This window comes from Quercus lobata, chromosome 11 (genome assembly GCF_001633185.2).
Source record: "Quercus lobata isolate SW786 chromosome 11, ValleyOak3.0 Primary Assembly, whole genome shotgun sequence".
NCBI lineage: Eukaryota > Viridiplantae > Streptophyta > Magnoliopsida > Fagales > Fagaceae > Quercus > Quercus lobata.
In genome coordinates this window covers 49,263,377-49,285,615 of record NC_044914.1, presented here as the reverse complement: position 1 = coordinate 49,285,615, position 22,239 = coordinate 49,263,377, and the positions used below count along the sequence as shown (strand labels likewise).

At 33.6% G+C, this 22,239-nt stretch overlaps 2 protein-coding genes and 1 pseudogene across 3 annotated transcripts; 2 read left to right on the top strand and 1 right to left on the bottom strand.

The window, feature by feature from the left end:
* Positions 1–756: 756 nt before the first annotated feature.
* Positions 757–3,834, bottom strand: LOC115967618 (uncharacterized protein At2g29880-like). Of its 2 annotated transcripts, none has more exons than XM_031086756.1 (4): positions 3,683–3,834; positions 1,617–1,961; positions 1,451–1,523; positions 757–1,382 (listed from the first exon to the last, which is right to left on the bottom strand). In XM_031086756.1, exons 2-4 carry the CDS (start codon positions 1,947–1,949, stop codon positions 892–894), a joined length of 897 nt encoding a protein of 298 aa, XP_030942616.1. In that variant the 5' UTR covers positions 1,950–1,961; positions 3,683–3,834; the 3' UTR covers positions 757–891. The 2 variants fall into 2 exon arrangements, with proteins under 2 accessions (XP_030942616.1, XP_030942615.1); XM_031086755.1 differs by having other exon boundaries at positions 1,617–1,964; positions 3,683–3,833.
* Positions 3,835–10,695: 6,861 nt separating this feature from the next.
* Positions 10,696–16,229, top strand: LOC115969059 (auxin transporter-like protein 5). Its single transcript, XM_031088622.1, has 8 exons — positions 10,696–11,010; positions 11,120–11,305; positions 11,394–11,506; positions 11,648–11,831; positions 12,366–12,463; positions 13,541–13,748; positions 14,258–14,515; positions 15,726–16,229. Exons 1-8 carry the CDS (start codon positions 10,855–10,857, stop codon positions 15,993–15,995), a joined length of 1,473 nt encoding a protein of 490 aa, XP_030944482.1. The 5' UTR covers positions 10,696–10,854; the 3' UTR covers positions 15,996–16,229.
* A 1,840-nt stretch (positions 16,230–18,069) lies between these two features.
* Positions 18,070–21,860, top strand: LOC115967055 (annotated as a pseudogene).
* Positions 21,861–22,239: the final 379 nt, after the last annotated feature.

The following is a 22,239-nucleotide window of genomic DNA, read 5'->3' as shown; positions in this document are numbered from 1 at the left end:
TTTAAAATATATATAACTTTTTTACATAAATTTTACAAATGCATAATTTTTTTTTAGAGAGAGAGAGAGAGGATTGGTATTGTATTATGAGATCAACTAACGAATAACTTAACACAAAATATAATTTATGCTATATAAAGTATTTGATGGTTGAATAAGAAATCTAGAATTTAATACCCGTTTACACCAAAAACTAATCGGTATCTTAGTCTAATGATAAAGATTTATTATTATGAGCAAATGTCATAGGTTGAAATTCAAAAAAAAAAAAAAAAAAAAAAACCCTTAGCACAACCTCTTAGGTATCTTAGTGCCCTCTTAGATATTTTAGTTTAGTGATTTAGTACGCGATTTTTCAAGCCAGGTGGAAAAGGGCATGGGCTGATTATTCTACCCGTATGTGCCCTCTAGCCCATCCCACCAACCTAAGGAGGAAAGACTTTTTAATTTTATCCTCCTTAGGTTGGTGGGATGGGCTAGAGGGCACATACGGGTAGAAAAATCAGCCCATGCCCTTTTCCACCTGGCTAGCAGGCTACCCAAGTGTCTCAACCATACCAAGTTACCCATTAGCCGAGAGGTCTCAAAAATTAATCAAGTTTCTGGTTTTGACGTTTTTACCTTTATACCACCATTACCATATTCTCTTTTCACATCCTCTCTTGCCTTGAGGATGATCCAGATATCCGGCCTATTAATATTTTTGCGCTAGGAAAGCAAAAACAGATTGATAATTTTTTGTTTTAGAACGATGACTTGACAACTTTTAACAGTGATGGAAAATATAAAACCTTCTTCAACAAAAAGAAAATACAACAGTCATGTAAATTTGTGTCCTAGAAGTGTAAGATTTTTAAGGAGGGATCAAAGAATCTGCAATTACAATTGTAACTATGCTTGCCATAGAGACCTCAACCAGGTTAATCTTCGAGGTCCCTTTATTGTCATGAATGCAATTGCATTTTTATCATCCCTAAGAACATTAACAGCCTTTGTAAACTCAGTGTCATCCAACTCTTCCAACTTCTGCAAGTCCTCCAGGCACTTTTGATACATTGTTTTCTCATTGCATTCATTCCTTTGCATAGCTTTGAACTTTGTTGCTGAGAATATCTCATATAGAGCATTTTCAATCGTCTCCCCAACTTTATAGGCATATGCTCTCTTCTTATGACCTGATGCTGTTGGAGCAAAAGATTTGCGCTTCTTGGGTTGTGTGTTATTTATACGGACTATTGAATCAGAATCAAGAGTGCCATCGACTATTTGAGTAGGCAGGTTAGTGGGCTCTGAAGATCGCACAGTTTCTGTGTTGCTATTTCCTTCTTCTGTTGGCACAGGTACTCCACTTGGAAATTGGTACTTGCCATTACCTCTTTCTCCTGCACAACATGTGTTAAAAATTGCTAGGACACTTGAAAATAGTACTAAGAAATAACGGGGAAGTTACCTTCAAAAATGATTGACATTTGTTTATAAAGAGGAAAGCTCTTTCTTCGAAAAGGTCTTGCTTCACTTCGTACCTAGAATTTTGACATAAAACTTCTTCAAATGCAACCCAACTTTTAAAGGAATTTTATGCACCAACAGAATTAAAAATCAAAATATCTACATACCAAAATATAGCTATCCCAAACTTTATCATCAGCCACAACCATTTGTCGAGTTTCATCCCAACCAAACCCCGTATTACTAAGCAAGGCTTTAACAACACCATAATCTTTCTTCATCACATTGTAGCGGTTTTTTATCTGGTTCTCTTCCAAATTCATGCCAAATTTCTTATTGAAATCACGTGTAACAGACCTAATTACTTCATTTTTATATTCATTGTACGCAGTCCTCCCAAGATTGTGTTGCTCAATGAAAAGCTCAACCAAATAGGCATCACGTGATGGTGTCCACTCTGCCTTGGGTCGACCTAGGACTCCATCTAGTCCAGCAGACATCTTGCGCTCAGCCTACTAACAAGAGTAAGAGATATAGTCAAGACAACAAGGATTCCACGAAAAATTAACAAATATCAAACCACAAAATCTAGCCCAACAACATCATATCTATGCTGAAACACTACATGTAGGTTTACTAAATCAATATTTCTTCAAAAGTTTATAGGAAAATGATCAAAAGCTTCTTCACATGCAGACCATGTGGGAAGCATTCCTAGCAAAGGCGCATGTGAAGAAAGCATAACTATTAAGCACAGACAAAGCAGGAAAACATAGGTAAACATTTCAGGCTTAAATATGTTTCGGTGGACTACTTTAAAATGATTTATCCATTAAACAAATATCTAACGTTGGTACCCTAAATTGAGGACAATTAAGTTAATATAAACATTTGTCTGACTTACTCCCCTGCCACAACAGGAATTTCGAGAGACCAATTTACTGAATAACAAGTATTGATAGATTCCTAATGACTTGCTTTTGAAACCATTCCTTAAATCCCAATACCAATCACCTACATTCCAGTGGATGTAATCTTTAAGAAAAAAGAGAGGTGTGAGGTGAATTATCTTATTCTCCCCTACCTCTTAGATGTTACCATCTTGCTCTCCTCTTAACTTGAAACTAAAATACCTGATGATTTAAACTCCTGCCACCTCTACATTTCAGACAATTATAATTACTTTAAAAAAATAAAATAAAATAAAAACCTAATTTTCTGAGTATAACATCAATGATTAAACAGAGTTCATTCTAAATGAATTAAATTGAATCCTGCTTCAGTTTATAGATTACACTTCATATTTTTAAAACTGACACCCTATAGATATGACTTGAACAACCTCACCCGAATACTAAATTTCCATATGTAAATCATTGTTTGCACAATGAATTGAATCATTTTCAAGGAAGGGTATGAAGACTGCAAATGCCATATATATACATATGAGTTGGGTTTAAGTTGTACATGGTGTAACTTTTAGCATTGTTACACCCTTTGGTAACTTTTTATTGGATGTGTTTTCTGAAAAATCCAAATCGGATATCTTCATGGTTGCCAATTGTCAGAATCAGCAACAATCAATAATTTCATCTTCTATGATATATAAAACTTAACTTTATGGATTGAATAGTAAATAACATCTAAGTAACATGAAATTCAGCATGCGTATTAAGAAGAATGAGAAAGTATAATCCAACCATAGAATTTAAGGAATGAGACCTGTAGCTAAATAACCATTCTCAATTTAGAATGGTAAAAAGTTAGCCACTTTAGAATCAAAGTAATTCAGTCTGGTCTTACTTCCCCACAATTCAACTATCTTTCAAATCCCAATACTACATAACACAGCACCCAAAATAACAATAAGACCCCTGTGAATAATTCGATATTAGGCAGCCTATGCAAAACCCAGAAAATTTTCTCTTAACCCACCATTTGGAAAGTGAAAAAAAAAAAAAAAAAAAAAAAAAAAAAAAAAAAAAAAACAAGAAAGTATAAAGATCAAAACTTGCACCAATTTCCTAACTTCTAAATGTCACTTGGGCTTCAAGAAAATCACGAAACAGATACACTACACTACTCATTAGACAGTTTAGTTATAGTATACACAAACACAGCCACTTCAAAGTTCAAACACAATATAAAGTAACCCACGTTTTCTCACTAAACAAACAGAGCATAGCACTGACTTTTACTTAGATACTGAAAGAAAAAGATCTATGAGTGGTACCTTATGACTCGCCTGAACTAACGGTGGTCGGAGATCGGAGCTCCGGTGACCGGAAAATAGCTTGCTGATTAGGGGTGGCTAAGCTGACGTGAACGGTGAGCCAACTTGGTGTGTTTTTTTCTACAAAGGCTAAGATATGAGAGAAAGAGGAAAAACGAAACACTGTGTTACGCGGGACTATCGTTTTAAATTGTGTGGTCCAATCATTTTTCGCCACGTGGGTATCTGAGATCAAGCCTAAAAGGATAAGTGTTTTCTCGGATGATCCTAGCCGTCCATAACTTTAGAGTAGTTTTTGTCTTAGTCAAAATATTGGATTGGGTTGTTCTTGACTTTTGTTGTCTACCAGGTCAGTGATTGGTGACTTGGCATAAAGGTGAACATTAAACATGGGCTTTGAATGGGCTATGTTGGCCTTGAACTAGCCCATTAAAGAGCCATACTTTTTCCACTTGATTTGTGTTGATCACTCATTACATTTAGGTAATGATCTTGTTTGTTATTGCTTCAATTCTAATGGACAATTTTGAATTTTCATTATTATGGTTCCCAAACAAACCTTTTCATATGTCAAAATAAACCAAAAAAAAAAAAAGTGTGCAAGAAAATTATATGAAATGTATGATTGTGTGTCAACAACTTGTTTTTACTTTAGGCTTCTATGAACTTGCATATATTGCAATTGTTTTCTTGCCAAATTAGTGGGTCATTTTATTTTGTTTTATCACTTTATGTATCATTTTATCCAATTTATAAATGGGCCAGTTAAGTGTAAAAGTTTTGGAGTCATTACAAGAGGTCGGCAAGAAAAAGTGACTGTCTGGCCCAATTTATTTTTCATCTTTTCGAAAACATAATTTTTGAAAATTCTATACCTAAAAGAAATAAAGTTTAGAAAATTTTTATTTATTAAAAAAGTGTGTTTCAAACCATTGCATTCATGATCCTGTGTAGTAACAATGTAACATCAAACAGAGCCACAGATAAAGATGCTTGGGTAAATTTTTGAACAAATGTCTTAGTAAAGTCTGTTCTTTTTGGTGTTTTGCAATGTCAAAATGCAGCTTTAGTGGTGTGATCAAAGGACACTAAAGTAGGGACATATTCCCTTTGAAAAATAGGATTCTTTGGTCCAGAAATATGCTCTCAGCATGGAGTCCATAAAGGCAAACCAGAATGATGGTGTCCATGGATAAATGGCTCCAACTCAAATGATAATGCATCAATAAAAATGAACAGTTAATAGTCTCAGCTAATGGAGTTGACCAACATTGAAATTGATTCATAGAGCAAAAACTAAGGACCCACAATTATGTATTTGAAGCAATCCAAGTCAATGCAAGTTTTCAATCCAAGGCCACTTAAGTACCAAAAGTGAATTGTGTTTCCTGATCAACACCATAAAGATCACACAAAAATTGCTCTGCATTATAGGACAAGAAAGAATGGCAAAAGTTTGACCCAGCATGGAAACTTTAATCATTGCCATAGATAATCTTATACCAAGGAACAAATTTAACCAAAAAAATTAGCTAAATATAGATGCATGAGAACAAGATAATGGGCTATTAAATTAGATGTCTTGTTCATACCGGTGTTCAAATCATTGAGAGTGTAGCTTTGATGAGTAGTATGATGATCTTATGCTCTAATTAAAAGATATCAAGCTGTTAACATCAACATAGTTCTTGCAATTCCCAACTGCAACTCAAATAATAAGTCTTTGAGCAAATTATTGTTCATCATAGGAAGACTTAGCGTGATCTATCACAGTCCCCTCTTCTATAGGCAATCGGGCTAGCGTGCTATAACCTTTACCACGCTTTGTTAGTTGCTTCCCTTTGTGTTCGTAATAAGTATGGCTACTCATATTTTAGAAGATCTAGCTAGTCTTTTTCTTAATCAAAATTATCACCCAAATCCAATCATATACCTTTCAGTATCACGGTTCCCCACATTAAGAACTACAAAATATAGTTCAAAGACAATATTTGTAGCACCTAACATGCTTGGTCTAGATATGCTGGTTTAAACTTTAATCAAATCCACATTCTCTTTTGTAATGCTGACGTATTAGAGAACTAAGAAATAGCTCATGATAGGAACTTAATTTTACAAAAAGATTACGGTTGTACTGTTTTAATTTGTTTACAAGCTTTCATGAGAAGGTATCAAACATGCTTCAATTTGACAAATTGAATCAACCAAATACTTGATGTTAATTAACATAACTTCAGTAGCAAGATTTTGCTTTCTTTGCGCGTACTTAATTTGCATAATTTCTCTATATAACCAGCATAAGGGATATTTTTGAATAACATTAAAAAAAAAAAAAAAAAAAAAGTGTGTTAGGAATGGTGGCTCATTCTGAATAATAAGGTAATACTAATCTTTAATCTTAAAGTCTCATAGCAGAACAGAACAGAGTTATCATGGTTCAATAAGGATATATTGGAAATTTCAATGTAACGGGTTAGGTTGGTTTCTTCTTCGTGAGGGAGTATTTATATGTTTAAACTTTAAACTCTATTTGTTTATAGTGAAAAAATTGTGGCATTTATGTGGATGTAGGTATATTGTCAAACCACATCAAATTTTGTTTGTTGGGTTTCCTCTCCATTACTTTTTTATTTTTCACTAAATTGCTTAGATGGACTATCATCAATGGAAAGCTTATATAGGGGGACAAGTATAAAGGCACGTATAAGCAATATTGGACATATCTTACAAGTTACAATATTAAGCTGATTGAGCTTTTTGTGCTAGAATGTGATGTAGGAGTGATGTGAAAATCTGTCATCAATACTACTGGTGCAAACATTCAGTTACTTAGACATCATTTTGCTTGGAAGTTGCTTCCAATCCTTAACAACTTGCAGACTGAGCTAATTATCAGATACCCTGCATAGCTACAAGTTTATCTGACTCTGAAAAACACTTAGAAGATCCAACGGTAACAACTAGAATTATAATATATTCATTCATTGAATAATAACCATCAAAGGACTTACACAAGTCAGTCAAGGGTGAACAAGATCATTTTATGGAATTAAACAAGCACAACTACATGGTGCTAAACCCTGCAATACATGTGGTCAAGGAGACACAAGGCACAGGGTATGTTTCTGGTCCCGGTGACTAGAAAGCATGACAAAACGAGTGGTAGATGTGGGTGTCCAACAAGTCCCATGAATATGTTGTACTGAACCAAAACAAAGCTCTTTTTTAGACCCTGAACTCATGCTTTTCTCATCTAATATTATTAGTTATCGGTAGAGGGTTTTTTCATAATTTATAAAAAGACAAACTTATTATGGTTTACCATCATGAGGTGAAAGCTAATCAATAATCTCTAGGTGACTTTGTTCAAATTCAAAAGAGAAGACCTAGGCAAAGAAGACAACAATATAGGGGATGACAGAGAGGTGACTAATCCATGGCCCTTTAACAATGATAGCACTCATCTTTGGAATTTTGTATTCATTTCATTTATTCTCTTTTATGTACTTATTATCACCAAAAATATAATATTCCTGAGCATTATCCCCTAGATCATGTTCATTTTATGTATAGTTTTTAAAATAACTATTTAAGTTTGTTTCTCCAAGGCTCTAGTTCTGTGCACACTGATTATCCTTAGTATGTATTGATTTTTTTGCCGTGACAATATTTTCTTGTCCTTCCATGGGAATTTTTATTCATTTTTCACGCCCCTAGTACAACTTTAATTATAGAGAAATTTCGTTGTGACCGTAGAAGAATTCCTTTATAAAAGCAAAGAATAAACTAACCCAAATTTGAATAATAACAATGTTGTTCACACACACACACACACACACACACACACACACAAAAAAAAAAAAAAAATTATATTATAGATAGGGAAAAAAAGAGATTTGGTGAAACAAAATTTTAAATTATTACTTATTCTTTTAGGTACAGTTATATTTTTGTCTAATTTATTCTTCAAACCTAATAAAGGAATGAAAATAAGCTCTTTCAAAGAAACAGTCAAATTACTTTTATATGCAAAAGAAAATATAGTTTATGCATGTGATTCGAACCTCATTTATTCTTCCCTCACTATCTACTTATCTTCAATATATATATATATTTGAAAAATTCCAACAAATGCAAATATCCAAGGGAAATATTCCCATATATAAAATACAAATAAAGGAGATGCCGATTTCCAAGGCCACATGAGCTAATTAACAAGTCTGTAAAAATAACTTCTAATATTGTCCATATGTTTGTTCTTAAATTCTTAATACGTGTATGTGTTAACTCCATGTGAATAAATTAAATTATCTAAGAAGAACAAGTTGCAAGGTAAATAAGAACTTAGAAAACGGGGTTTGGATTTAGGGGGGCGGATTCTCGAGTCCACAAAGCTTAGGCCCATGTGATAAAAGCAGCTTTTTCTTCTTCTTGTAAAGCGACCACGCCCGTTTGGCTGCAATCATGTGGTCTACTTTGTTATAATTTCCCTTCACTTCTTCCATTGTTCATTTCTTTTTTATCCTTAGTCCCCCCACTAACCACCTTGTTTCCCTACAAAATTATTTTGTTAATAAACTCCCTCTTTTTACCATAGTAACCCTTGCAAAAACTTCCTTCATCCTCCAATATTATGCCAAGTCTTCCATATGGGAGATTCTTATTTGTACCACCTTTTTGTAAATGTAAAATACTAATACAACTAATAAGTGACTAGAATTAGAAGTTAGACTTACAAATTTATAGTATGGTAAAGAAATTGTAAGAATAAAAAGAAGAAAAATAAAATAAGGTGGAGAAAGAAAGTTGTGGATGAAGTAAGATAATTAATATGATGTGACTTGACTGCTTATGTTCATAGTATAAAACTCTTGAACAACTTTAATGTGTATTGAATTGTATTGCTTCAAAAAAACTCAATATACAATATGTGTGTACACGCATGATAAACTTAGTATAATAAACCTAAAACCATTGAAGACTATGGTATTCTATATGTCTATCTACATATATATATAGTATAATATCATAATATATTGTATAAACTATACATATATGATAATATCACAATATATTGTGAAGACTATCATATACCATTTGTACTATTCTATAATTTTCTTTTGAATCTGTTTGGAATGATTTCTACATTAAAATTTAGTAATTCAATTATGTTTTCTTGCCCTTTTTTTATACGCTAAAGAGGAGGTAAGTAGGGGTGTCAATGTTTGACCCAACCCGCGAACACGACACGAACCCAACACGAGTTTTTTCGGGTTTGGGTCATAAACGGGTCAACCCGAAAGCGACACGATAAGAAACATGTCATAAGCGGGTCAACCCGTGTAACCCGCAAAAGACACGTTTGACACGCCAATTTATTTGTGTCAACCCGAAATGACCCACTTAACACAACCCGTTTAAGTCGTATAACAAATAAATATTTATTTTATTTTAGATTTGTCAAATACCTTTTATATCCAACATATATTTTAAATTTAAAAAGCAAAGTGAGTAATTACAAAAATTTACAGGGGATATAATTAGAAATTGAAACTTTCAGATCCTAGAACTACTAATACTTTTTTTTTTTTTTTGGCATAGAACTTGCACAAATAAAATTGGATGAACTTGTGGAAGATGTTATGAATTTTGACATCAACAAAGAATCTATGAATGATAATCGTGGTCATAGTCAGGATTAGTTTACTGTTTGCTCAAATTCTTTCAATATTGATACTTAGCATCTAGCAAGTTCCAAAGATATTATATTTTTGTTGAACTATGTTATTTTATTTTTGTTAAAATTTGTTATTTTGAATTTGGGTTGAAGTGTATGCACTTCTTTTGGAGTGTAAAGAACTTATTTCTAGATGAATGTTATATTTTTGTTGAACTATATTATTTTGAATGTGGGTTGAACACTTGAGATGTATGCACTGCTTTTTCAGATGTAAAAAAAAAAAAAAAAATTCTAGATGGATGTTATATTTAATATTATGTAGGTTGAAATGGGTTGTGTTACATTTGTGTCAACCCAACACGACTCGTTTATTAAGCGTGTCAAATGGGTTGGGTCAGGTCAACCCGCCTTATTAATAGGTCGGGTTAGGGTTGAAGGATCATGACACGATTATTAAATGGGTCGGGTTAGGGTTAAGTCATTTAGTCGAATACCCCTACCTCGATACGACACGAACCCGACACGCTAACCCGAATTGACACCCCTAGAGATAAGTTATGCTCTACAAAATAAATGGGATATCTCTTATTTTAATTTTTTGTTAGAGAGGGACAAGAAAGTACTAGACAGGATACATAATCAACACATGAATATCGTGACATGGAGCAAACCAAACTTTCCCTCTTCTTTTTGTTTAGGCAAACTCATACCGACGTGAACCTGGTTGATTAGACAATCTCCTCTTTTTTTCTTTTTTTCTTTTTTGAATATTTGATTAGACAATCTAATGGCACCATCAATTTTGACAATTTAGATGTAGTAGTAGTTGAAAATTGTAGTGGCAATATAGTCTTCTACTCTTAAAGCTCATAATTTAATACTCCCATTTGGCCTTGATAATTGACACTATGTGCACAAATTGGCAAACTGCAAAGGTAGGCAATACCGGCAAAACAACAGGAATAGGCAGCTGCCTAGCCTAGGAAGGTGGAAGAAGGAAGGAATGTGGTAAAATGCAATAATCAGCTCGGGAAACGGGAAACCCGCTCGTGCGGACAAGCCATTCACGCTTGCTATATTATTACTCTAAACAAAACTTATAATTAATTACACTAATTTTTTTTTTTAATATTATGAGCTAAACAACAAAAAACTTTAATTACAAAAAAGGGCTCAAGAATCATTAGATTTCGTCAAAGCTCCCCCAAAAAGTGTTTCTCACTCGCTTCCCAAAAATTGCTCTCTAAAATACCTTTCAAACACAGCCTTTCTCACTCTTCAAGAACCCGTCGTGTCTTGTATGTTTGTGTATATATATATACCACTACAAGGCTCTCTCTTCACCCTCATTTCGAATCTCAAACTCAAACTCAAACTCAGTTCCTCATTGCATTGAATCTCCCACTTTATATACATTCACTTGCTAGAGACAAAGAAGAAAGAAAAAGCAGTATTGTAAAAGAGTGTGAGTGAAAAGAGAGTGAAAGTTGTAATGGCATCGGATAAGGTGGTGGAGACTGTGATAGTAGGGAATTATGTCGAAATGGAGACTGAAGGCAAGCCCAAGAGTGTGAAAAACAAGCTTTCTAACTTCTTTTGGCATGGTGGTTCCGCTTATGATGCCTGGTTTAGCTGCGCTTCAAACCAGGTATTTAAAATTTTAAATGACGCGACACTAGATGATTACATTTGTAAAGTCATAGTGAATTCCTATTCTTGTTTTGGTTTCCTAATGTTTTGATTTTTATTTGTTTCAGGTGGCTCAAGTTCTGCTTACTTTGCCATACTCATTTTCTCAGCTGGGAATGCTATCTGGCATACTTTTTCAGCTCTTTTACGGGTTGCTAGGTAGCTGGACAGCATATCTCATTAGCGTGCTCTATGTAGAATACAGAACCAGAAAAGAAAGAGAAAAAGTTGATTTCAGAAACCATGTCATCCAGGTTTTGAATCTTTTTCCCTGGCTAGCTTCTTTGTTTGTATTTTTTTCAACATGTTAACCAAAATTCTCACATGGGGTTCCATGTGTAGTGGTTTGAGGTACTTGATGGACTCCTTGGAAAACACTGGAGGAACGTGGGGTTAGCATTTAACTGCACTTTCCTTCTGTTTGGATCTGTCATTCAACTCATAGCTTGTGCAAGGTACACCCACTCGTTCTGACCCTAACTTTAACTCTATCCTCATTTTTTATGAGTTTTTTTTTTTTTTTTTTGGCCTAATAAATAAAAGAATTACAAATCTGATCAGTTTCTGTAACCGGCATTGTCTTATTAATGTTGCAGCAACATATATTACATAAATGATAATCTGGACAAGAGAACTTGGACTTACATCTTCGGAGCTTGTTGTGCCACCACTGTCTTTATTCCTTCGTTTCACAACTATAGAATCTGGTCCTTTTTAGGCCTCGTAATGACCACCTACACTGCTTGGTACCTCACCATTGCCTCATACCTCCATGGTCAGGTAACTAAAATTCATTTGCTAATTACAATTTGCCAAATTATAGTGGTATGAGTATGATAAAACTAACAATAAGAACAACAAGGTATCAATTTTTTACGCTCGCCGGCATGGTTTATTGTGATTGATGCATAAGTGAAAGTAATGTTCCAAAATCTAGCTACCATTTATATGTTTCACTTTATGCTCACTAACTTACGTAGATATTTTTCATTTTTAACTTCAAATACTTTATGATGGATAAAAAAAAATGAATATATAACAAGCTGCAATTGATAGAGCATAGAGTAAAATACTTAGAGAAGGACTTTAATTTACGTCTCTAGCAGTACTCTAAAACTAATACAAAACTAATGTGATGGCATTGGCAAGTGTAACATAAGAAATGCACATGTCCAACTCATGTTGGTGTTGAATAGAGTCAAAAGCATGAAAATTTTGGAGCCATAAGATTGTTAGTAGGCTTTTAATTAGAATTTTTTATACTCTAATGAGTAGTTGATGTGTGTTTTTTTTTCTTTTTTTTTTCAATTATAGGTTGAGGGTGTTAAGCATTCTGGTCCAACCAAGCTGGTACTATACTTCACAGGGGCCACAAACATTCTCTACACATTTGGGGGACATGCTGTTACAGTGTAAGACAAAGCGTGAATAAAAAATTGGTGTCTTTTTCGATATTTCACAATTCTTGCTCATGTATCTACCTCCTCATTTGCAATGATTTTTTTTTTTTAACTTAGTCATAGATTAGCAAATAAATTAAACAATTAATTGAAATAGAAAACATATAGGGCCTAATGTAAGGTCATGTTGATAGTGACTAATCCTTCATTTTTTCTGGGGGACAAAATCTGACCGTGTGATCTAATGACCTTTCTTTATCTGAAAACTTATTATTTCCCTGATAACTCAACTATTGTACTGTAATATACACAAACATTTTTTTTATTCCTAAATTGCCCTTCTTAGGCGTGGGAGGCAAAAAGTTATTTTCTTCTTGGAAAACTGCTGTTCCTTTTTCATGTACAAAGCCGATAGACTTTCTTTCTATTTGCTTTTGCTTTTATCATGAGAAAGAAGCCAAATAGGGGGTCCAGCTTGGTCAGTGAATCCTAGATCGGCACCAAATTATGAAAATAAAAACAAAACATTTCCAGGTCTTTTCTTCTTTATTTGTACACAACAATTCTTTGTTTTAAAAAATAGATAAATTCTTTAAGATCTATCTAATATTACATTATGGGCTTGTGACAAAGTTTCATAAAGCCCTTGAAGTAGATGACAATTATCTATAAGCCAATCTCAACCCAAGAGAACCTTTACGTTATATAGTTAGAATTTGTTCCCTTCAACAATTTTATTGGGATTTAATTTGTTGAAGGCCCATATAGCTTAAGGTTTAATAAACATGGTAGTAGATAGTGGCCAAGTAGTGAGGGACTTAGGGCTAACAAAACTCCAGTCTTGGGTTCGAGTATCCCCATTAGTGAGTGTATTGGTGTTCATCTCCTTCGTGACTGTTCTGAGCCCGTAAAGGTCGCCCTATCTTCTTTGCATTTTTTAAGTACCAAAAAAAAATATGTGTTAGAATAATATTTATGTGGATAAGAAATTATTATATTTTGATTTTCTTGCTGTGGATACTGAAAAGTGAGTTAAACTAGTGCGAAAAATTAGCTGAATATAATAAATTCTTGTTCTTGTGTGTTCAGGGAGATCATGCACGCAATGTGGAAGCCTCAGAAGTTCAAGGCCATATACTTATTTGCTACCCTGTATGTGCTGACACTGACACTTCCATCTGCCACAGCTGTGTATTGGGCATTTGGAGACTTGCTTCTAAACCACTCCAATGCTTTTTCTCTGCTCCCAAAATCACCCTTCAGAGACATGGCTGTCATTCTAATGCTCATCCACCAGGCATGTTCACCATCCCTCTCATACATATTCACACACACACACACACACATAATAATCCCACATGTTTGAAGGCTTAGTTAATTAATAATTTGTATCCTAAATTGAATAAAAATTTCTTTCCCACGATCTTACTTTACTATTCCTAAATTGAATAAAAAAAAAAGGTGACTTGACAAGTGCATGTGTGCATTTAATTATCTTTAACACTGTATTAAATAGTAAAAAAAAAAAAAAATTGATCATTAAAAATTTATAAAAGTAGTGGACAAAATTTTTGTTTCACAACTTTTACCACAATTCTAATGTGGTCAAGTGTAAATAATGGAGAAAAAGTAATGAATCCATGTGAAAGTGGTAAGTAACAACTCACAATCGATTTCATCATAATTATTGTGACATAAAAGTTTTGGTGGTAAAAGATTGTTTAAACTTCCTTGTGAATCATATTATGAAATTTTTGCTAGAAATTTATATGCTGATTATTTGTGTTTTGGTGTTAATGTGTGCAGTTTATTACATTTGGGTTTGCATGCACACCCTTATACTTTGTGTGGGAAAAAGCCATAGGGATGCATGAGTGCAAGAGCCTATGCAAGCGTGCAGCAGCAAGATTGCCTGTGGTCATCCCCATTTGGTTCTTGGCCATAATCTTTCCTTTCTTTGGGCCCATCAACTCCACCGTTGGATCTCTTCTTGTTAGCTTCACAGTCTACATCATCCCTGCTCTGGCCCACATCTTCACCTTCAAATCAGCCTCAGCTCGTGAGGTACCATACATTTTACAATCTTCCCTCGTATACATTATTACATTTTATCTAAAATTTACATTTCCGATCAATTAAATTACAAGACTCTTGACAAAATAATATACTTTTCAATCCACTATTCTATCGGTTCATGGAGTTTTCAGGTGTCTCATGGATAGAGAGTGAAATAGCTTGACAACGAAACTCCACTCTCTGTCGCTAAGGCACCCCTCCAAAACTTCATAAGCCGATAATGTAGTGTATCGAACTTACCCTATGGGATTAATTAAAACATATAATGCTAGTACACGAAAATTCTAGCCAATAGAAGAAAAAAGTGGCAGTGGACCACCTGAGAAACCCAACTTTTTACAGTCTCAGATTAGTGTAAGATGCTTGACTGAACAATGCAGGAATTAAATTTGCAATAACTCATACTAAAGTTATAATTTATTATGATCATTATTATTAGTATTTAAGAGTCCTTAATGTAAAAAGTAAAGAAACACAGATTGGTAGCGTATGGTCACAGTCTAGGAGACCAGTCCCGGGGCATTCTCCTAAATCGATAATATTTTTGGGCTTTTAATGTTGTTCATGTTTCATATTACTAATCTTTTTGGTATTTGGGATTTGATTATCATCGACTTTGGTTTACTAAAATCCACAAAAGGTTGTGACTAATATATTGCATATTGGAAGCCAAGAGATTCGTGCTGCAATGGTGGTCCAGAATATCTGTAACTCTTGTATATCAGAGGAGTACCCCCAAAAAAATCTCGACCTCTGTAACTCTTGTCTGTTGCTTCTATTTAATGCATTATCTCTTTACCATGTACACTCTCACACACAGTATCATTATCGCATTGCAAACAAACTGAACTGTGGGGTCCCTTTGAGCCCAGAAATGCTAGCAACTATCAAGTCTATTTATCATCACTGGTATAGTACAGTAAAGAGATGGTTATCACAATTTTAATATTCATAATTGTTTACCTACTATTATCTATTATGAATAATACATAACAAACGTTGTGTAAATATGTGCTCACGTGAAAGTGATGTTCTAATCACATCGTACACCGTAGCAAGCTATCAAAAAGATTGTTAAAAAGTTGTCCAGACGTTGCTCATTTATTCGAAATGTATTTATGTGAAAGTAATGTTCTGAATTCTGATACGCTAATTTGAGCACAGTGTAACATTTTGTAACGAATGGTTGTGATTGCAGAATGCAGTGGAGCAGCCACCAAAGTTCGTAGGGAGGTGGATTGGAACATACACTATCAATGTGTTTGTGGTAGTGTGGGTCTTTGTTGTAGGGTTTGGATTTGGAGGGTGGGCAAGTGTGACAAATTTCGTGCACCAGATTGACACATTTGGGCTCTTCACAAAGTGTTTCCAATGCCCTCCTGCAACTCTACCACCAAGTTCAGCACCTCATCTTCTCAATGCCACAGCACCTACTCCTCTCAACCACACTCACCTTCACCACCCCTGAAGATTTGTTGTCCAGAACAACTTCTGCTGAGTTTCCCTCTAAAGGCTTCACATATGATTAGAATCACTAGCTACCTAAACGCTATGATCATGTTATATCATTGCATGTTTGGTTTGTTAGAGACAATATAGGGCAGAGGAGATAAATGTGGAATTTGAATTAGACCCAGCAAGGCAGCAATATATGTATTTGGCTAATAGCCATTTCCATCCATAAAAGCATCTTTCTCTGTCTCTTTTATTTAATTAGTTTAGGGTCTTTTGTTATGCGTTTGAAAAATTTTAAAAAGAGAGTTCTATGAAATATAAAATATTCGGAATTTTGTACTTCTACTCATAAAAGCTTCCATATATTAGCTTCTCTCTCTTTCTAATATAAAAAATAGTGTTACTCTCTCTTTAGAGATAGCCAAAGGTGTCCCTCCCTAACAAAAGTAATGAGTTAAGGTTTCAAACTAAGCTTGCTTCCAATTGAGGGAAAAACATATCAGTTACAACACTTGTACCAATGAGTGAATACCATATGAGAGATTGGTGAGATCAACCCTAAAAAAGAAACATAAAATTGAATTACACAACATTCACTCGTTGGTTTTTTATATAAATGACTTGTTATAATTGTTACGACAAATATGTTTTGAAATGGAGGAATCAAACATACTACTAAGCCATGAGGCCACACGGCAATTAGTAAAATGACTTGGTCTTTTATTGCAACGATTATCTCATGCATCCACATGTAAAATTTCTATAATAATTGTATGCCCTTGTGCGAGAACCAAATGCTGTAAAAAAACATATAGTATCAAGATATATTCTAGATAAAAGATTAAAAGGCAAGTATAACAATAAATGTGATTGATGTTATTTCAATAACATAATAAATAAATGTCTAAATTACCTTTTTATAATTGCTGACACATTAATTTATAAATATTATACAGTAAAATTAATATTACCAAGCATCACTTAAAAATCTTTAGTGTCAACTTTTTCATACTTTCAAAAATAACCATATTGCCTAATTGAACTTTTTAAATCGCCTATTAAACTCCACCCACATTAACAATCCCACACATCCAAAAAGCTATATTCTCAAAATAAAATATTAAATAAAAAAAAGGTCTAATAAATTCAAATTCCATACAATTAGAACACTTGTTTTATAGTTAAATATAACTAGTTGGTATGTTTTAATGTGTTATAAGAGGCTGGTTTCAATTGAGTGGAAATGTTATGTTAATCATCAAGGCACGCAGAACACTCCCAACAACGGGTGTTGAACCCCATAAACCCCGAGTTTGGCTCCAATGATTATTCAGAACTTGCATTAAGCCTTATCTTGCGGAGTGCAACATCCAACAACGTGAACTGAAAGTCACTTTCCTAATGGTTTTTCTCGAGAAAAAAAGCAGCTAATGGTTTTTCTTCTCGAAAAAAAGAAAAGAAAAAGCAGCTAATGGTAGTCTGTGGATTTTCACAAAACTATATATTAATGTGAAGTCTGCATCTACTGTATTGTTTTTAACCTTTGTAACGTAGTTGAATGCAGAACAGAACCAAGTTAGAACTGGTTTTATGATGGTAATCAGAACTATGTTGGAATAGTACTATACTTGTGCTGATCATACTGTATTCTTGTCCCAACAACATGGGAGACAGGTATTTATGATCCATATAACTAGATGCACTCCGCCAAGGATAATGTTTAAAATACTAACACGTCGTGTGGTTTGGTGATAGGAGTTCTCATATCGCTTCACATGATACTTAGCAGGAGTTGAACAGTTCAAGCAGTGGTGTTTTAAAGAATGTGTTGTGCCTACAATGCCCTGGTAGTACATATGGTATTACCCATTGCCGTCACGTGGCATAGGATCAATAAGTCCGCATTGAAAATCCTATTTTTTTATTCAACAAAAAAAGTGTAGTGGTTTAATGTGCATATGTCAAACTAATGTCCAAACAAATGGGGAAAATGCAGCTGAAAATTTCAGAATTCAATAAAACATTGCAACAGTGAAAGAAGGTATTCAATCTGCTACAGAAATAAAAATAATTGGACTCCTATCAATATGACATTTATAACTCATGAGGTACAACAATAAAAAATCGACTGACGTCCACCTACATACAAAACATCAGTCTAGCAAACTTTTTTACTAACTTTTAAATGATACCCATACAAAATGTGGTAATGTTGCTCAAAAAAAAAAAAATGTGGTAATGAAGCTGAAAATTTCAGAATTCATTATAACATGACAATAGAGGAAATATATATTGGAAGAAGGCTTTCTGCTATAGAATTAAAATAATTTGACTCTATTATGTGTCATTATAACTCACAAGATACAACAATAAAAGACCGAGTGATGTTGAACTATAAAACATAAATTAAGCTTACAAGTTTATTTGTTAATTTCTAAGTGTAAATAGAAAGATAATTAAAAAAATTATTATTATTTTGTAAATGTGGGGGAATGAAAAAGAAAAAATATTACTTTAAAATTAGAATAAATTAACGGAAAAGAATATATGTAGCCAACCCAAATTAGTATGTTGAAAATTCACAACTGACATCAAAATTTTGGTTCTAAGGTTGTTGTATTTGTTATTGTTGTTGTTGTTAGTATGTTGAATATTTATAACTAATGACAAAATTTGAGACTAAGACTTAATTGTGTTTGTTATTGTTGTGGTTGCAGTCGTTGCTGTTGTCAATAACATAACATAATCACATTCATTATAATGTAAAATTTAACTTATGTAAAGATTGATAGTATCTTCAACAGTCTGCATTTAAGTTCTTCTCAAAAAAAAAAAAAAAATTGCATTTAAGTCACTGCAAACTTTGAATATACTGCTTAATATTAAAGAGTTGTGCTATAGAAATAAAATAATTTGTCTTTATTTCGTGTCCTTTTAGCACACAACGTACAACAAGAATAGTCTCCTTTCCTTATCCAAAAAAAAAAAAAAAGAATAGTCTCCTTTTAACTCACAATGTACAACAAGAATAGACTGAGTGATCATCTCTAAAAAAACAAAGAATAGACTGAGTGATGTGAAGTGTGTGAAACTATAAAATATAAATCTTACAAATGTATGCGTCAACATTTAAGTGTAAACAAAAACGTGATTAAAAATTTATTTAATATTTTTTTGATAACTTTTTCAGTTTTTCAGTAAAAAAAAAAAATATATATATATATATATATCTCTTAAAATAAATGATTAAAGACACATATTAATCGAACCATTTTAACATTATGCATTTTAGTTGCTACCAACTTTAATTATAGGGTCATTTTGTTAAAAAAAAAAATTAATGGTATGTTTGGTTGAGTGGATTTTAGGGAAGATGAAAAAAAAAAAAAAATTGGAGAGAAAACATTTTTTATGAGTGTTTGGTTGAAGGGAGGAGAGGGAAAAAAATTGGTGGGATTCAGGTGTTTTCTCCCTAACCCACCAAAATATTTTCTATCCAAATTGAGGAAAAAATTAGAGAGAACATAAATGGACTGTAGCACTAGCACCCCTGTGTAGCTGTGCTATTGCTCAACGTTAACTGGGCTTTGCTTCTTTTTTTTTCTTTTTCTTTTTCCCTCCTTTTGATAAGCAAACCGGTTTTGCCTGGTTTTTTGTTTTTTGTTCTTTTTTTTTTTAATTTTCTGTTCAACTGCTACTCTTTTTTTAATATTTAATTTCCTTCATTGGTTTCTGTTTTTTTTTAATACTTCATTCGGTTTTTTTTTTTTTTTTTTTTTTTTTTTTTTTTTTTTTTTTTCTTTTTTTTTTTTTTTTTGGTTCATGCCTTCTTTCTTTCTTTCTTATTTTATTTTATAATTTGCTACTTTTTAAATAAATAAAAAAATCTAGTAGGAATATAAAAGTAAATTTATACAAACTATATTTTATATCTCTCTACTTTTCCACCCCAAACCAAATACTACGAGGGAAAACTAAAATATTTTCTATCCTCTCACTTTTCTATTATTTCTATATTTTCTATCCTCTTACTTTTCTCCTCCTCCAATCAAACGGATCCTAATTATAGGGTCATATTAACGAGTACCCTTAGAACAATTATTAATAAACTATATTAAGAAATTTTTAACTCCACTTTCATAGGAAATATAAACTGTCAGAAAAACTAATTATTTTATCATTTTTTCATAAAATGTTTCTAAAATTAGTTCTTAGGGTCCGGTTAATGTGTGCCCTAGTCATCTATTTTTAAAAACATGTTCTCAGAAATTGAAAAAACTGTCAATACTTTTTCAATTTCCGAAAAAAAATTTTCCAAAAAATGAAAATTATTGTGTGCCCACATTAGCAAAATCCTAGTCTTAAACCAATGCCTTTTGGGCATTTATTAACATTTATGTTAATTATATTGCATAATAGTTAATATCAGAGAGTCACTTATGAGTAGTGGTGGCAAATGGGCGAGTTGAGTTATAAATAGGTTGGGTATGTAATTACGCATTTTTCTATTTATAACCCGTTTATATATAAATTAATTATTCATTATCCAACCAACCCATTTAATTAATAACCCGCCTATTTAACCTAATATGATCCAAATAAATAAATAACTTGTTACTAGATTTTTCCATTAAGTTAGCAACTACAAAATTTCTCATAAACCAAACAGGACCCTTGAAAATCGGATTAAAATCTTTTAGCTTTATAACGTCATCAACCACTTCATTTTCATTTATTTTCCCAAACTTTCTCAAAAACCAAACAGAACTTCTCTTCACCCAGACCAACTCCGCCGCTGCCACGTCATCCTGCGAAGAAACCTCGAATCACAGAAACAGAAACGCGACTCCTCTATGCTTCCACTACTCCCAACTCGAGCGAGCTAATCGAATCGGGAGCAGCATCAGTGGGACTGTGTACCGAGTGATCCACAAGCCCACAGGCAGAGTCTTTGCCCTCAAGGTCATATACGGGAACCACAAAGACTCAATCCACCGCCAGATCTACACCGAAATCGAGATCCTCTGCGACATGGACAACCCCAACGTGGTCAAATGCCATGACATGTTCGACCACAATGGTGAAATCCAAGTCCTGCTGGAGTACATGGATCAGGGCTCCTTGGAAGGTATGCACATCGCAAACGAGCGCCAGCTCTCTGATCTAGCCCACCAATTCCTCACTGGATATCAATGGTCTACTTGCACCAGCGGCACATCGTCCATCGCGACATCAAGCCGTCGAACCTCTTGCTCAATACGAGGAACCAAGTCAAGATCACCGACTTCGAGGTCTTGAGAATCTTGGTGCAGACCGTGGACCCATGTAACTCCTTGGTGGGCACCATCGCTTACATGAGTCCTAAAAGGATCAACACTGATTTGAACGATGGGCAGTACAATGCGTACACTAGGGATATATGGAGTTGTGCCACTGCGTGACATGGTGAATTATGATCGATGGCAGCCTGCTGCTGGGTTTGGGATTTCTTTTCTGTTAAAGTGTTTGGGAAAGTGTTTGGTTACTAAGAAAATCTAAGGGAGAGTGAGACTGAGGGCCGAATGTTTGGGTTTAGAAATCTAGAGTTATACTGTTTATTTAGTTTTAAATTTTAGAAGCGTTTAGTGGGTATTAGTGGGTTTATTTAATTTTAAATTTTAGATAGGTTTAGTGGGTATTAGTGGATTTATCTATTTAGACCCATCTAATTAAATAACCAAATGGGTCTTTATCCATATAAGTCAAATGCTCAAATGGATTGGGTTAAGACTTATCCAAATAAGGTGGATAATGGGCAGATTCATGGATATGGATAAAAATTGACACCCCTACTTATGAGTCCAAAGGTATGGCCAAATGTTAGCAGAAGCTTGTCCTACAGTTGCTTTGAGTTGTCTTGTAGAAATTCCAAGAGACCAATGGTCATGGATTCAATTCTCATTTCAACAATCTCTAAAACATCAATATATATATATATATATATATATATATAAGCAAATACCTCATGTGAGAAAGCATGAGGTTTTGCCATGTGGCACACTATGAAAAGAATTGAACAAATTTAAAAGTAAAGACTCTTTATTTCCTTTGATTCAATGTTTCAAGACTATTTTTGTTACATTATTATTCAATGTTTTAAGACTACTATTTGTTTTATTTGGTTCAATGTTTCAAAACTTTTCATCTCTCACACACACAAAAAACTCTTTGCATTTCCATTCACCCTTTTCATTTCTACTCCTTTATATACACATGTT